This window comes from Sinocyclocheilus anshuiensis, unplaced genomic scaffold (assembly GCF_001515605.1).
Source record: "Sinocyclocheilus anshuiensis isolate Anshui unplaced genomic scaffold, SAMN03320099.WGS_v1.1 scaffold670, whole genome shotgun sequence".
Lineage (NCBI taxonomy): Eukaryota > Metazoa > Chordata > Actinopteri > Cypriniformes > Cyprinidae > Sinocyclocheilus > Sinocyclocheilus anshuiensis.
The window spans coordinates 328,713-341,290 of record NW_015546062.1 but is presented as its reverse complement, the minus strand read 5'-3'; the positions used below and the strand labels follow the sequence as shown (position 1 = coordinate 341,290).

The 12,578-nt window shown below is 36.3% G+C and overlaps 2 protein-coding genes across 5 annotated transcripts in view; both read right to left on the bottom strand.

Annotated features, from left to right (window-relative positions):
- LOC107699498 (ataxin-1-like) overlaps positions 1-9,801 on the bottom strand; it is a 21,784-nt gene extending 11,983 nt beyond the window's left edge. The window contains exon 1 of one of the 3 annotated variants that reach the window (XM_016500753.1): positions 9,767-9,801. The gene's annotated coding sequence lies outside the window, so the exon portion shown is untranslated. Of the gene's footprint in view, positions 1-528; positions 660-6,671; positions 6,792-9,766 lie in introns of those variants that run through there. The other 2 variants (XM_016500754.1, XM_016500752.1) reach the window with 2 other exon arrangements.
- Positions 9,802-9,896: 95 nt separating this feature from the next.
- Positions 9,897-12,125, bottom strand: fam8a1b (family with sequence similarity 8 member A1b). Of its 2 annotated transcripts, XM_016500757.1 has the most exons (6): positions 12,047-12,125; positions 11,472-11,811; positions 10,588-10,708; positions 10,372-10,495; positions 10,157-10,296; positions 9,897-10,058 (listed from the first exon to the last, which is right to left on the bottom strand). In XM_016500757.1, exons 2-6 carry the CDS (start codon positions 11,746-11,748, stop codon positions 9,914-9,916), a joined length of 807 nt encoding a protein of 268 aa, XP_016356243.1. In that variant the 5' UTR covers positions 11,749-11,811; positions 12,047-12,125; the 3' UTR covers positions 9,897-9,913. The 2 variants fall into 2 exon arrangements, with proteins under 2 accessions (XP_016356243.1, XP_016356242.1); XM_016500756.1 differs by lacking the exon at positions 12,047-12,125 and having other exon boundaries at positions 11,472-11,976.
- Between the last annotated feature and the right edge of the window lie 453 nt (positions 12,126-12,578).

Genomic DNA, 12,578 nt, shown 5'->3' with positions numbered 1-12,578 from the left:
TATATATATTAATTTCTATAGTTACAGATACAAATAATAAAGACTTTCATGCTATTCTATCCATTATTATTATTATCTCTGTCAGAGGCAGACGGTGTCAGATAGCTTTGGCAGAGACTATTAGACAGAGAATACCTGTACTGTTCTCACTCTGGATGGCTCAGTGCCTAAACCCTACAAAGCCATGCAGAGAGAAAGTCTTTGATATCTCCATTCCTTCTAATAGCAGGAGATTTTGGGAGGGTTGCTATGTTACTGTTTGTCGAAGTATTGCCTTAACCAGTCTCTGGGGAGATGGGATGAAAGAGCTATGAAGTGTTCTCACTTGGCTGCCAGTCTTAGCTTCTCTTTTTTCATCTTCCTTTTCTAGTTTAGCTCTCACTTTCATAAAACTCAGATTAGACAGATGTAAACTATACAGTGAAAGATAAGTTAAGTGTGCCATAAAGAAGTACACATTTAACTTAAATCAAAGTCACCAGTGTATAACCATCAGGAGCTACTCTGCAATGACAGAAATGCACTCACAGTTGTCCATGATCAGGTCCACTTTCTTCTCACAGAAATCCAATCACTTTTGCAAACCCTGGAGGAAAAAAGTGTTTTGCTGGCTATATTAAGTACTGACACCTGTTCACTCTTCACACTGACAGAACTTTCACCCTACAGAACTTTGCTGAAACTTCTTAGAGATAGTGAGGCATGTCCTAACATGTCCAGACATGTACAAGGGGACAGAAGACCAGAACTCATGCTGATATCTTTGCAGTGGACACAAGCATAAAACATAAGATATGATGTAGAGGACCAACTTAACAGAATTTAGGGCTGCAAAAATAAGAAAATACATTAATATGCTAAGGTTATGGCGTTCATGTAAAACAAGGAAAGAAAGTGTTTTCTCGTGAAAAATGTAAGACAGTTTGCATGATTGTATATATTAAATTTGTAGTTTGAAGCATGTGAAGAGAATTATGAGACAGTTTAATCTCTCATGTCACAGAAACATTATAAAGTAAAGAAAGATATTTATAAAAAATACAAATGGGTGAAATTGCAAATGGACAATATGGCAGATGTAGGAATCAACTTCCCACCTGACAGTTAAAATTACACATCGCCTTTCAGTTAGACTCATCACCTGTTTATTTTACATTTACACCTTTACCATGTGTTTAGTGTTAGCTAATTCACTCAGATTAGCTTCAAAATGCAGCTTTTGTTAGAATTTTCGCAAAATAAGCACCATTTATGATACCAATGTTATGTAGTTTTATTACTAATTTGAAATATTTTATTAAAACGCGATCTTGACAAACAGTTTTAGAGATATCAGGCCCTCCCTGTTCAAGTAGACAGGAGCTATTTTTGGCAGAATGCCAATATGGCCGCCAAGTGAACTGACTTCCCTTTAAAGGGACTTTTCTAACAGAAGGCATCCAGTCCGGTGTCATTTGAGTGATCTGTACACACTTCGAACTGGAAAGCCCCTTGATTTAGTTGGTACTATACTGTCTCTGAGCATGTGGGAAGATTACGCAAGGACCTGTGTTGCTGAGGTAACAAGGACAGGGTCTACATATGTCTCACAAAATTCCACCTCGAGAATTTTTCTCTGAGTCATGCGTTATGTGAGCGTGTAACTATGTATGCATGTGAAGAAAAAAGTTTTTTTTATCCCTTTAATACCATATATCCAATAAATAGTTCTAATGTGTGGATGATTAATAGACAGTATGTCCAGGATGTATGACATTTGTTGGTTTGCAAGGCCCAATTGAATGTAAAACAGATGAGCTGAGTCACAAGGTCTGTTCAACTCAAAGAAATCGTATAATCACAGAGCTATTTGTAGTACTATCTTTAACTGGACCCCAGTGATTTTCAAAATATTTTCTTTTGTGTTCCACAGAAGAAAGATTGTCATACAGATTAGGAACGACACATGGGTGAGTAAATGACGACTGAACTTTTAAAACTATCGTTTTCAAGTACTTCATTGACTTCTTAAACAGAACCACAATAACAGACAGCCAAATCTTTCTGAAAGTAAAATGTTTTTCCATGTCTTTCAGAGCCAGAATTTCAAGCATTAAGCCAAAAATAGCTCTGGCCTACACACTTCTGCTGAGAATACAACTTGAGGAGCAAGGAAGCTCAACCACTTTACAAGCACAGACATGAAGAACATCATCGTTGTTTTCTTTAAACATTGCCAAGGGGTTGAGGAGGGCAAAGTTCAGTGGTCAAAAGTGCTGAATGCTTAATAAAATTGAAACCTCAGACTGGTCACTATATCTGAGGCTTCCAGTAAGGAATGCAATAACATTCTCTTTATCAGACACTCAAAAGACTTAATACTAAGCACAAGGGAGGGGCACTACAGCCTCAATAGTGGTTTTGGCAGCATAACAGAGAGAGGAAACATAAGAAAACAGACAAACAGCAATTATAAAACCATTACTAGATCTTCCATCTCTAATCACTGTCACTGCTTTGCCACAAAAGTACTGGAAAATGGTTAACACTACGCAGAAACATAAAATGGAGAAAACCATGCAAACCATGTGAAAATGGTTTTCCTCCTCGCTTTTGCTTAACGAATAACAAGTAAATGATAAATGCTACCATTTGTCAATTTCTACACAAGTTACTTTTCACTTTTAAAATCTTATTTAATACACGAGTTTCACAATTTGAGTTGAATTACTGAAATAAATGAACTTTTCCACGACATTCTAATTTATTGAGATACACCTGTATGTCTAATAATGTTTCGTAGTCCAATGCATTATTAATTATTATCTGAATCAGTATAAAAACATAAACTGGAATGAAAATTGTTCCTGCTCTCATATACTGTATCCTAAGATGTAGCAAAGATTATATTACATTTGGTTTCTTTTTTAATTTATCTCTTGGCAAAACCGCTGAGGTAAACAAGTGGGTTAATCCATGCCACTTCCTTTTTCCAGTGTTGCAACATTATTTCCAGACATGCCTGAACTTTTTGTAAAGGGCCAAAAATCTAACTCGACTTGAGGACTGAGAAAGCAAATGTTTCATACAGTAAATTCACTCATGTTCTCTTCATTTCAATGCAAAAACATAAAATGCACTGATTTTAAGAAAATGCCAAAACCAGACAGGCCAGATGAACTTATGAGCCAGGCAAACAACTGCCACAATTAATTCCAAAAGAAGCCACTTTTGGCTTTAAAGTATTCCAAAAGTACTTTAATAGTTATACTGACTTGTTAGTAAAATGCAATGATTTTTATTATAAAATAGAACATTCATAGTGAAATCCACTCTTTCTAAAGTAAAAAAACGTATTTAGTTATTCTACAGTTTTCCCCTTGAAATAGATTTATTTCAGTACAACTTCCTGGTTTAGTGAATTTGTTGTGCTTGAATTGTTTAGTAAACACTGATACTGTTGCTGGGCAGACACTTTCCCCTTTGTGCAACTTGACTGAGTTCACTATTGCTGAATGACTGGGAACCAGATTCAAGAATTCCTCATGTCAACAAATGTTTATTCAAATGGGGCCATAAATGAGTAAGACTGTAAGGTCAAAGAAATTATCTAGTGGTCAAACTTTCCAAACCTACAAGCACAACGTTCCAGTGGAATGGCCTATTTGAATACATACATTTGATCATGCTGTTTAGCCAAGCACTGTATGGCTGTCCCCTATAATCTTGTAACCTATCTTTCAGTATACCGAAGCTCTGGCAAGCTGTCAGTCCCTTTGATTTACCAGCAGCTGCCTCTGAATAAAGTCCCCCGTCAGGATTTTAATAATTAATTACAGGTTTAAATCAAGTCATCACATAACAGACACAGAGTCCAACATATAGACATGAATAACAGACATGCTTTGCTGCATCTCCCACAGTGTTGCCGCCAAATCTGTCCCCTCTGAGATTAACCCCCCATCCATTCTCACCTCAGCACCTTCCGTTATAATGGACATTGAAGTCTCCATTCTCCTGCAGCTGGATCACTAATTAAAACGTCTGCCAGAGAGCCATGAGTCACATACACATAGTTAGTTGCCTGTCAGTGTGTAAACCTGGAGGTGTTAAACATTAATCGCCTTACAGACAGACACTTGGACATTGATAAGGTTGGTCAATACTTTTGAACTGTGATAACAGTCTGCTCTAAATTCAGAGGATGATTGGCCTCAAACTGAGGAATATATGTATTTTTACAATTTATTTTTCTGTATATTTCAATGCATTTCTATTGTACGTAAATTGCAATACGTAAGATTGCAATTTCACTTCCCACTGGTATAAATAAATCGTCCTCTGATCAAACTACCTCTATACAAACCAAATGTTTTTTTTCTACACTTCTTCTTTACCATGTTTCACTGTGCTCACTTTCTATAAAGCATTATATGGCTCTAACAACTGGCTTATAAATAAACCTAAAATAAAGAGATCAGAAGAAAAACATACATTTGGGGGACAGAGAGGTCAATATCAATTTTCATGGCAAGAATATGTTTTGTTTATTCTTTCGAAGGACCAGATATGGATGCTCTGTTTTAAAGTACACTGTTATAGCCTCGAGCGATGAGGAAATCCCCTCACTTCTCCACAGTACAAGACAACGACATTAAGCTACAATTCAACACTGTATGCTGCAGTCTTGGGGTAATAAAGACAGAATAACAGGATAGAAGCCTAAAATGCCAATGAGGATTGTATCGCTGTTTTGAGAGCACTGTTCCTCGCTATTGTCGTTTTGATCATCGATTTGGAAGAGCAGACTCATTTTGCAAAAGCTCAGAGTGAACATCAGTCTTGGATGATGAGAAACCCAACCCCATCTTATTTTCAACTGAATAGCCAATCGGATCACACCAATCACAGTCACCATGGCACTTTGATTGGCTACCGATGACATCATTACTACAGAAAGTAAAACACATCACCAATTAATGACAGAATGCTGTCCAATCAGCCAATCAGCTTGTTGTTTGGAAGCCCCTGACAACATGCCTTAGAGGCTGACTGTGTCCTTTCCTTCTCTCACCCTTCAGACCACTCAAAAACAGCAAAACTTAACTAGCGCAAACACATGAACGCGCTTTTATAGTACCTACCAACAATTTCACATTCACTGCCAGAATTTTGAAAAGACCAGATTAGAGACACACCTGATGAACACTTAGCTTGACATCATTCTACAGAAGGGATTAATTTTTTTAAAACAAATTATATATAATGAGCCAGCGGTCCCACTTTATATTAGGTGGCCTTAACTACTATGTACTTACATTCAAATTAATATTTGATACAATACACTTATTGCATACATACATGATTTTACATTGTACTTGTATTAAAAAAAAAAGTACCTGCATGCAATTACATCTGTAATTAGTTTCTGTAATAACATTTATAGTTACACTGTTGACCCATCCCTTCCACCTTAACCAACCCTTGAACCCACCCATACACCAAACCTGTCCTTACTAACAACTGGCTTATAAATAAACCTAAAATAAAGAGATCAGAAGAAAAACATACATTTGGGGGACAGAGAGGTCAATATCAATTTTCATGGCAAGAATATGTTTTGTTTATTCTTTCGAAGGACCAGATATGGATGCTCTGTTTTAAAGTACACTGTTATAGCCTCGAGCGATGAGGAAATCCCCTCACTTCTCCACAGTACAAGACAACGACATTAAGCTACAATTCAACACTGTATGCTGCAGTCTTGGGGTAATAAAGACAGAATAACAGGATAGAAGCCTAAAATGCCAATGAGGATTGTATCGCTGTTTTGAGAGCACTGTTCCTCGCTATTGTCGTTTTGATCATCGATTTGGAAGAGCAGACTCATTTTGCAAAAGCTCAGAGTGAACATCAGTCTTGGATGATGAGAAACCCAACCCCATCTTATTTTCAACTGAATAGCCAATCGGATCACACCAATCACAGTCACCATGGCACTTTGATTGGCTACCGATGACATCATTACTACAGAAAGTAAAACACATCACCAATTAATGACAGAATGCTGTCCAATCAGCCAATCAGCTTGTTGTTTGGAAGCCCCTGACAACATGCCTTAGAGGCTGACTGTGTCCTTTCCTTCTCTCACCCTTCAGACCACTCAAAAACAGCAAAACTTAACTAGCGCAAACACATGAACGCGCTTTTATAGTACCTACCAACAATTTCACATTCACTGCCAGAATTTTGAAAAGACCAGATTAGAGACACACCTGATGAACACTTAGCTTGACATCATTCTACAGAAGGGATTAATTTTTTTAAAACAAATTATATATAATGAGCCAGCGGTCCCACTTTATATTAGGTGGCCTTAACTACTATGTACTTACATTCAAATTAATATTTGATACAATACACTTATTGCATACATACATGATTTTACATTGTACTTGTATTAAAAAAAAAAGTACCTGCATGCAATTACATCTGTAATTAGTTTCTGTAATAACATTTATAGTTACACTGTTGACCCATCCCTTCCACCTTAACCAACCCTTGAACCCACCCATACACCAAACCTGTCCTTAACCTTACCCGTATCCCACCTCAATAGCAGCAGAAGTGTTTTGCAAATCAATATCAACACAATAAGTACATTGTACTTATTTTTTGATGTAAGTACATACCAGCTATGGAGTTTTGTCCTCTGTAGAGGACATAATTTTTTAGCGATTTCTCTGAAACGTTACATGTCAGATTTTTAAGTCTGGATGTCCTGTACAGAGCACATTCAGGGCTTTTCAGAGATACCAAATAATTGGATGTTTCACCATGACCACTCCCACTCCTTGGTCTTTAAAAATGGCTGACATTAATTTAGTTATCAAGTGTTACACCCTTATGGAAATATGATAATATTTTGTAATTATCATTTAAATCTGACTAATTTTCTAATTGTTTGTCATAAATCAATATCTCAGGAAAATGTTATGGGGGTTGAAATCAAAATATAACGTTCTGTTATGAAACAGGACATTGATTTCATACATGTCCACTGTAGAGGACACCAGGACTTAAAGCGTGTTTATTACACATTTTGGGAGACACAACAAATGAATAGAGAAAAAATTATGTATCAATATTCCTATTAAATATTAGATATTATTATGAAACTCTTGCTAATTATTACTCCCATTATTGCACTTATTTGTTCATTCTATGTTGCCCCAAAAACACATTAATATGCAAATTAGATAGTTTATAGATACATTGTATATAATGGAAAAACTCGTTTATGGCCATTTTACACAAATTTTTCATAAAGAAAAATGTGTTTTAAAAATATCTTTCATAACATAGTTGAGAATCATCTTTATATAAGGTTTGGTATAAAAAATGAAAATTGATTTGTGATGTAAACAAAAATCCCACTGTTTTTGCCTTTTCATGTCTATTCATGTCTTTTTATAAAAAAATGTAAAAAACAGTCCCGATGTCCTCTAATTCACAATTTTTTTTCCTGGTAGTCAGGAGGTGTTAAGGCCACTTAATATAAGTGGGACCTAGCCAGCATTATCATAATAGCAGCATGAGAGTGACTGGTGTCCCCCACACAGAGCCATGGCTCACAATGACGTCATATAGTTGGCATAGCATTCTCAATCTGACTCAGAGATAAACAAAGTCAGGCTGAGTGTGGCTGGGCACTACTCACTGATAACTGCAATGTAACATCAGTGGTACCATTCTGATAGCGAAAGGGTTTTACAAGTCAGCAGGGTCAAAGTGATAGACAGAAAAGGAAAATATCTGAGTGAGCGATGAAGGTCTGTGTTGGAGAAAGCCATCTGCAGGGCCTACAGTAACACAGTCAACCCTTCATTATGTTCTTGCAAAGAAATCATATGCCCTGCAAAAAACTTTCAGTGGAAATGAAGAAAGAAAGGCCAGTTTAAACAATGATACACAACAGACTTTATACCTATTATGTATATTCCAACACTGCTGTAATTAACCATTGGTTTTCACGGGTTGGACAAAAAGTGTTTTCTGGTGGTCCATATCGAATTTTCTGTCAACCCATCACGAAAACGCTATTTTATTATGCAAATCCATTAAAGGGATAGTTCACCAAAAATTCCGTCATCGTTTACTCACCCTCATGTCGTTCCAAACCTGTATGTTCTGTGGAACACATAAATAGATATTCTGAAGACTGCTGGTAACCAAACAGTTTTGGTTACCATTGATTGAGAAAAGTCATACATGTTTGAAACGACGTGGAGGATTATAAAATTTAATGATGGCAAAATTTTCAGTGTGGGTAGAACTACTCTAGAATTCTAGAAGATATACTTCCTAATATAGCCTAATAGAACGTCGCGATGCATTAAAAATAACGATACGTTATGGAATCCGTGCAGTTATATTGTGCACACTTCGTAGCTGTTGTTAATAACCAGAAACCATGACTGGAACTACCCGTTTTATAAACATTTTGTCTTTAAATATACACACCATGAGTCATGAGTGATTACTTCAGTTTGACACATTCAATATACACAGGCAGTTTACATTGCAAATCAGCGCTCTCGCGCCATCTACTGGTGACTCATGTCAACTGATGAGAACACCTGTTAGGAGTGCCAGATGCCACAAACACGTTCCTCAATGTAAGACTGTCCTCTTCTTTTTTTATACACATTACTTGTCCGTGACCAGTACAATCCAAATGCTTACTACTCTTCTTCAATTAATGTAATTTAATAGCAGACTGAAAAATTTAGCAGTCTTTCCATTAAAAAAATTGTGATACACAATATATCAGTACCATATTGGTTAGGTTTTACAAGTATTTATTTCAAAATGTTTAGTAGAACATCATTCTTTACATGTATCAGCATCATTTAGAAGTGTATTACTGTCCAGTCCTATAAAAAATTGTTGAAAGTGTTTCAAGAGACTTCTAAATATTTGCTGACACAGTTTTGTCCACATTCTGACTCTTGTCACATGCTGACTCTTACAGCTATTTGGAAATGAACCTAATGCAGCCTACTGCATATGTAAACACAGTTTCAAAAAATGAAACCCTTTTTCATGTGCTGTAAATCCCTGCTTAAACATGTCTATTCAAAGGATTGTTATTGGTATAAACGGTCAATCTATAAACAGAGACAACACAGAAGGCTTTCTCTGGGACATAATTGAATTATTTATGATTTGGCCATACCTAAACAATCCAAAAGAAAAAACAAACTGAAAAAGAATGAGGCAACTTAAAGTTGAACTGCTCAACTCAGCAGCTTAGAATAGTGCAGAACACAGAGCTGAAAAAGGCATGCAGTGAAAATTACAGTATGCAAAACAGCTAAAAATAAGTTTTTAACGATTTTAAAGGACATAAAATGGGATGAATAATTAGGTACAAAACATTCATCTGAAATACAAATCCAGTCAGTAGATTAGGATATATAACCAAACTATATTGCATTTGGAGAAATGTTAATTCCTGCTCAAATTCCATTAGTCAAATAATATTCTTAGTAAATATTCAGATCAATAATACACATACATTAACAAACAGAGAGATAGAGATGAAATGCATGTACCAGAGGAAGTTCAAGTATCGTGAAGCAGCTAATTTATAAATTATCTTATTTTGGCACAAGAAAAATATTCAAATATGTCACCACAGATGATTAAAAATACTTCTGAGAAAGCAGTTCATGCTTATGAGACTAGGTGTCCAAAGAAGATGGGTGAGAAATACTGTAAATACACTGTTCAGCTGTTAAAGTGACAGTTCTTCGAGAGGCCAATAGCTTTAGTTCAGTTCAGCATGTGTCACTGCAGCTGGTTCGCTCTCATTTGTCTATGAGCTTGTTTTTGCATTACAATTTCAGGTTGGTATCGACCTCAGTGACAGTCATCTAAGCCTGTTTCTCTTGACCACAATGGTGCCAGCCACAATATCATACACAGTCCTGTTGTGCTGAAAGAAAAGAAGCGTGATGAATGCCGGAAAGAAGAAAGCGATGGAGAAGTTCTTGTTTAACGCTCTCACTGTCGACCTACAAGAAAATCATAATAGAAGAAGTTTCAAAATTCAATTTTGGAAAAAATATCAAATTTTTAATAAATAAAACAAAGAGTTAACAGCAACACTGACGCAGAAAGCGTGACGTTAGTCGCTGGAACCACAAGAATGCGGTTTGGTTGAACCAGGACGGAGCTGTCACATGTGACCACTCGTAAGCCAATGAGAAACTTCCCTGGTGTAGCCCCACCAGCTCCCCAAATACACATGATCTGAAATCAATCAAAAACAGTTATTCAGGTCTTCATGAATTATTTCAGCAGATTAAATCAGTTGTTTGAACTTACCTCATAAAAGCAAACTAATATCCTGTACACTAGAGCCACAAGCATCATCTTCTGCAGTTCCTCAATTGATGTGTCCTCATCAATCTCCTCTACAACGAAGTGCATGGCAAACTTTGAGATGTCCCTAAAATTGACAAAGAGATGAATGAATGACTTTAATGAAATACAACATGAGCAATATGTTAGGAAATATACACAATGAAATTTCAGACTTACTTCATTCCACTCAAATGGACAATACTGAGGATAATTGTAGCTTTAATGAAAAAAAGAATAAAGAAATCCACCATTTCTGCCAAGAACCGTTGGAGAGGAGAGGGAATAGAATATTCCCTACCTATGTGAAACACATTATAGACATGAACTGTTAGTGTAAATTGGATCATTCTTGTCATTAAATATATGTCTTATATGTCATATATGTGTTTATAGGATAAAATAATGGGAATAATATTCATTTCACAATCAAGTGATCATTCTAAAATACAATTGGCAATTATAAGGAATGGTGTTTCTTCATCTCCTCTTTCTCATATTACAAAGTCTCAAACATGTTTTCATGTGAGTGTTGTATTTGTTAATCGATTTCAGGTTTTCCCTGTTTATTTCACTTTCACTTTCTATCTGGTTTGTCTTTTATAATAAACATTTAACGAACAAAAATTGCGAGGTTTTTGGTTTGTATTGGTTTATATCACTATAAAATATTCCATCCTGTTAGATAAACTAATCAGCATTTTTCAAAAGATGGTTATACATCTATCAACTTCGTGTAACCATCAATGCCTCACTGAACAACTTCAGCTAACTTTCTATGCTGTTAAACATCCTGTTAATGTTTACATAATAATAAAGCCATAATAATGAAGTTAGATGCCTGAGCGTGACAAGCATATTTCTGGAAATACTTACTTTATAATGAGAAAGACCCAGGTATTAACATGATGCAGATAATGAGTATAACGAAATTATATTACACTAATTGTTATGCAAACTAAAAGTCGAGGAAGCCGGTTCACACAGTCATCTGTCATTTGAGCGGTCATATTCACCGCTAGTAATGATCAATACAGATACAGTTATTTATTGGATATTATTACCTGGCTGTTGAGCGTTTCCATTAGGCTGCTGCTGCTGTTGTTGTTGTGGCAGCTGCGCGGCTGCTGTGGCCGGAGCTCGAGGACTCTGTCCTGCAGCAGGAAAACCAAACGGGCTGCTAAACCAATTGCGAAGGTCTCCATTAGACATATCTGCACCCCATGTCGCCGCCCCGGACGTTTCATTTGTTCCTTGTGTTGGGAAACACGGTGGGAAGGAAAACGCAGACACGGATATCCAGCTCTGCCAGTTCATATAGCTGTAGTAGTACTGCCACATCCACTCCTGTAATTTTTCGCAGTACTCCGTGGTGGTAACAGCGGTGGATGTGTCTTGCTTGCCCTGGGAACAGGGCTTATGAATCTGTGTTTTCATGTTTTCACCGTCCTCAGTTTTACTGTTTTTTGCCAACGATTTTTCCTTATCACGAGCGTTTTCGTCCAATTCCTCCATGACACTTTCGTTTTGTGATGACGAAGTCGGTGTCGATTTCGGTGTCCAACTTCCGGCAACATTGTATAATGCATAATAAAAGTAATACAAGATATCAGCACAACAAAAGCTTTACTCTTCTTACCTCTTCAGCTGCCCAGAAGTGTTTCTCTGTGGTTAAGTTTGCAATCGTTGGGGTTCAAGAAAGATCCATCCATGTTTTATTTCTCATCACTTTACACAACTTAATGGAGAGCGGGGTAAGATGTCACCTCCTTACCATAAGGTGCGTTATTATTTGTCATGTGACCATATATTTGAATGGTCTCATAATATACATCATATAAAAATAGGACGTTTTGTATGCTAATATGATGTTACTGGACCACTTTTTATCCTGTATATCTACTACAGTTATATTTCATAGATGTTTTTTTCTTAAGTTGATAGCAGACTGAAATATAATAGGCCTATATATAATAAATTATAATAAATATTATATATATAGGAATATTCTTTTCTTTTTTTAAGTAAAAGTGGCACAACTTAACCCACTCTTACCTACTGAAAACTGGCACTGTTAGGTAAATTGTCTAGATTGTTGTTGTTTTTAGTGGTTGTTCTCAAATGATTCAAAATCATAGCAAATGGATGACAGTAGATACTTTAACTTAAAG

Bases quoted from the DNA above. Each gene is read 5' to 3' on its own strand.
- fam8a1b (XM_016500756.1), bottom strand. From the start codon at position 11,922: ATGGAGGAATTGGACGAAAACGCTCGTGATAAGGAAAAATCGTTGGCA. The intron at 10,496-10,587 runs GTAAGTCTGAAA...TGTCAATTTTAG, and splicing joins GTCCATTTGAGTGGAATGAA to GGACATCTCAAAGTTTGCCA. The intron at 10,297-10,371 runs GTAAGTTCAAAC...GATTGATTTCAG, and splicing joins TATTAGTTTGCTTTTATGAG to ATCATGTGTATTTGGGGAGC.